This window comes from Etheostoma spectabile, chromosome 19, assembly GCF_008692095.1.
Source record: "Etheostoma spectabile isolate EspeVRDwgs_2016 chromosome 19, UIUC_Espe_1.0, whole genome shotgun sequence".
Taxonomy (NCBI): Eukaryota; Metazoa; Chordata; class Actinopteri; order Perciformes; family Percidae; genus Etheostoma; species Etheostoma spectabile.
In genome coordinates, this window is record NC_045751.1 from 17,211,505 (window position 1) to 17,212,889 (window position 1,385).

Below are 1,385 nucleotides of genomic sequence, written 5' to 3' on the forward strand. Positions count from 1 at the left end.
GCCGAGAACTCAGGCCAGCAAAACGCCAACCAGAGCACCAACACAGCAGCGGTGTACAGAGTCAGCTGACACGCATGGGTTTCATCATTATACAGCACGTCTCATGATTAACTAAAAAACTACATCAATGGTTTGATTCATGATTACAAACAAAAACTGCAGGTTAATTTATTGCTTGTGTAGTGAACTAATCATTATAAAATTACCGTTTTTTAAAGTGTTAATTCTGACTGACTTATACGCCGGAGCAACTTAGTCTGGAAAATACGGCAGTCAATTTTCAGGAAATTCATTTGAAAAACTGTTTCAAAAAGATAAGGTCAACCGCTACCATTTCAGCTCTTTTACACAACTGGTTCCCATGGTGACTTACAGAGGTTTTTGCGATTTAACATGTCGAAGACACGGCCAGGGGTTCCCACCACAATGTGAGGGGATTCAGCCTGCAGTTTCTGGACTTCACTGCGAATGCTGGTCCCTCCGATACAGGCATAGCAATTGGCTCCCATGTAGTCACCCAGGGCCAGCACCACCTTCTGGATCTAAATTTAAAATGAAGTTATGAAAGAGAAACGGTACCGTTTTAATGACCAAAAACTTCAGGTTAAACCAGTTGCCATTAGAAACAAACCTTTTGACTTTAGGATCCCAGTGGAAGCCTTTTAAAAATACAACCAAAGTCCATTTATTATCAACTCCCATAAGACCTATGCCTTCTTTCAGGACAATATATTGACAAAAGGCTGGATATTTTCTTAAAATTTTGATATTGTAATATAAGTGTTGTCTTCTCCTGGATTTTAAAAGGCTGCATAACAGTTAAGTGATGTGATTCTCATAACTTTACAGATGATCATTTATCCAAAAAAATCTCATTCTGTAAATTTATTAATAGGGCCTTCTTTTTTGGGGATCAAAAAAAGGGTGACAATGCCCAAGACTGCCTCCCAAAACAGTATCAAAGCATTTGGTTTTAGTATTACAGCTAAACTGCCAGGTCACACAATAATAGAACTATGAATCTCATAATGGCTTTGATCATATTCTAAGCTTCGATTACAGTGTTATCATTCTGTAATCTGACTGTACAGTGTTTTGAGCAAGTTATCCATCCGCAGCACAAAAGATCATCAATTATGATACGAGTCAGCATCTGGTGTTAAGTGCTGTGCAAGCAGTTGGATTTCATTATAAATGCAACACATTGAGTGCAAGACATTTGTAGATTGGCACATGAAATCAGTTACTACCTCCACTTAAGCACCCTCAGCCGATTTATGCATAGTGACGTCTGCCGTCACGTCTATGTCAACACTAGCTGATGACTCCCTTCAGACATGTGATGGGTGCTGTATTCAGAAGTGATGTATGATCACGTCTCTGAA

The 1,385-nt window shown here is 39.2% G+C and overlaps 1 protein-coding gene and 2 non-coding genes across 4 annotated transcripts in view; all 3 read right to left on the bottom strand.

Moving 5' to 3' along the window:
* The window catches only part of LOC116669562 (small nucleolar RNA SNORD10), a 139-nt gene extending 45 nt beyond the window's left edge, over positions 1-94 (bottom strand). The window contains exon 1 of the small nucleolar RNA XR_004326816.1: positions 1-94. This exon is cut by the window's left edge and continues 45 nt beyond it. This is a non-coding gene — a small nucleolar RNA (small nucleolar RNA SNORD10).
* eif4a1a (eukaryotic translation initiation factor 4A1A) overlaps positions 1-1,385 on the bottom strand; it is a 26,597-nt gene that overhangs the window by 3,449 nt on the left and 21,763 nt on the right. For both annotated transcript variants that reach the window (XM_032544471.1, XM_032544472.1), the window contains exon 5: positions 374-542. In XM_032544471.1, coding sequence (XP_032400362.1) covers positions 374-542 — 169 coding nt within the window. The remainder of the gene's footprint in view (positions 1-373; positions 543-1,385) is intronic.
* LOC116669561 (small nucleolar RNA SNORD10) overlaps positions 1,351-1,385 on the bottom strand; it is a 139-nt gene continuing 104 nt past the window's right edge. Inside the window, exon 1 of the small nucleolar RNA XR_004326815.1 lies at positions 1,351-1,385. This exon is cut by the window's right edge and continues 104 nt beyond it. This is a non-coding gene — a small nucleolar RNA (small nucleolar RNA SNORD10).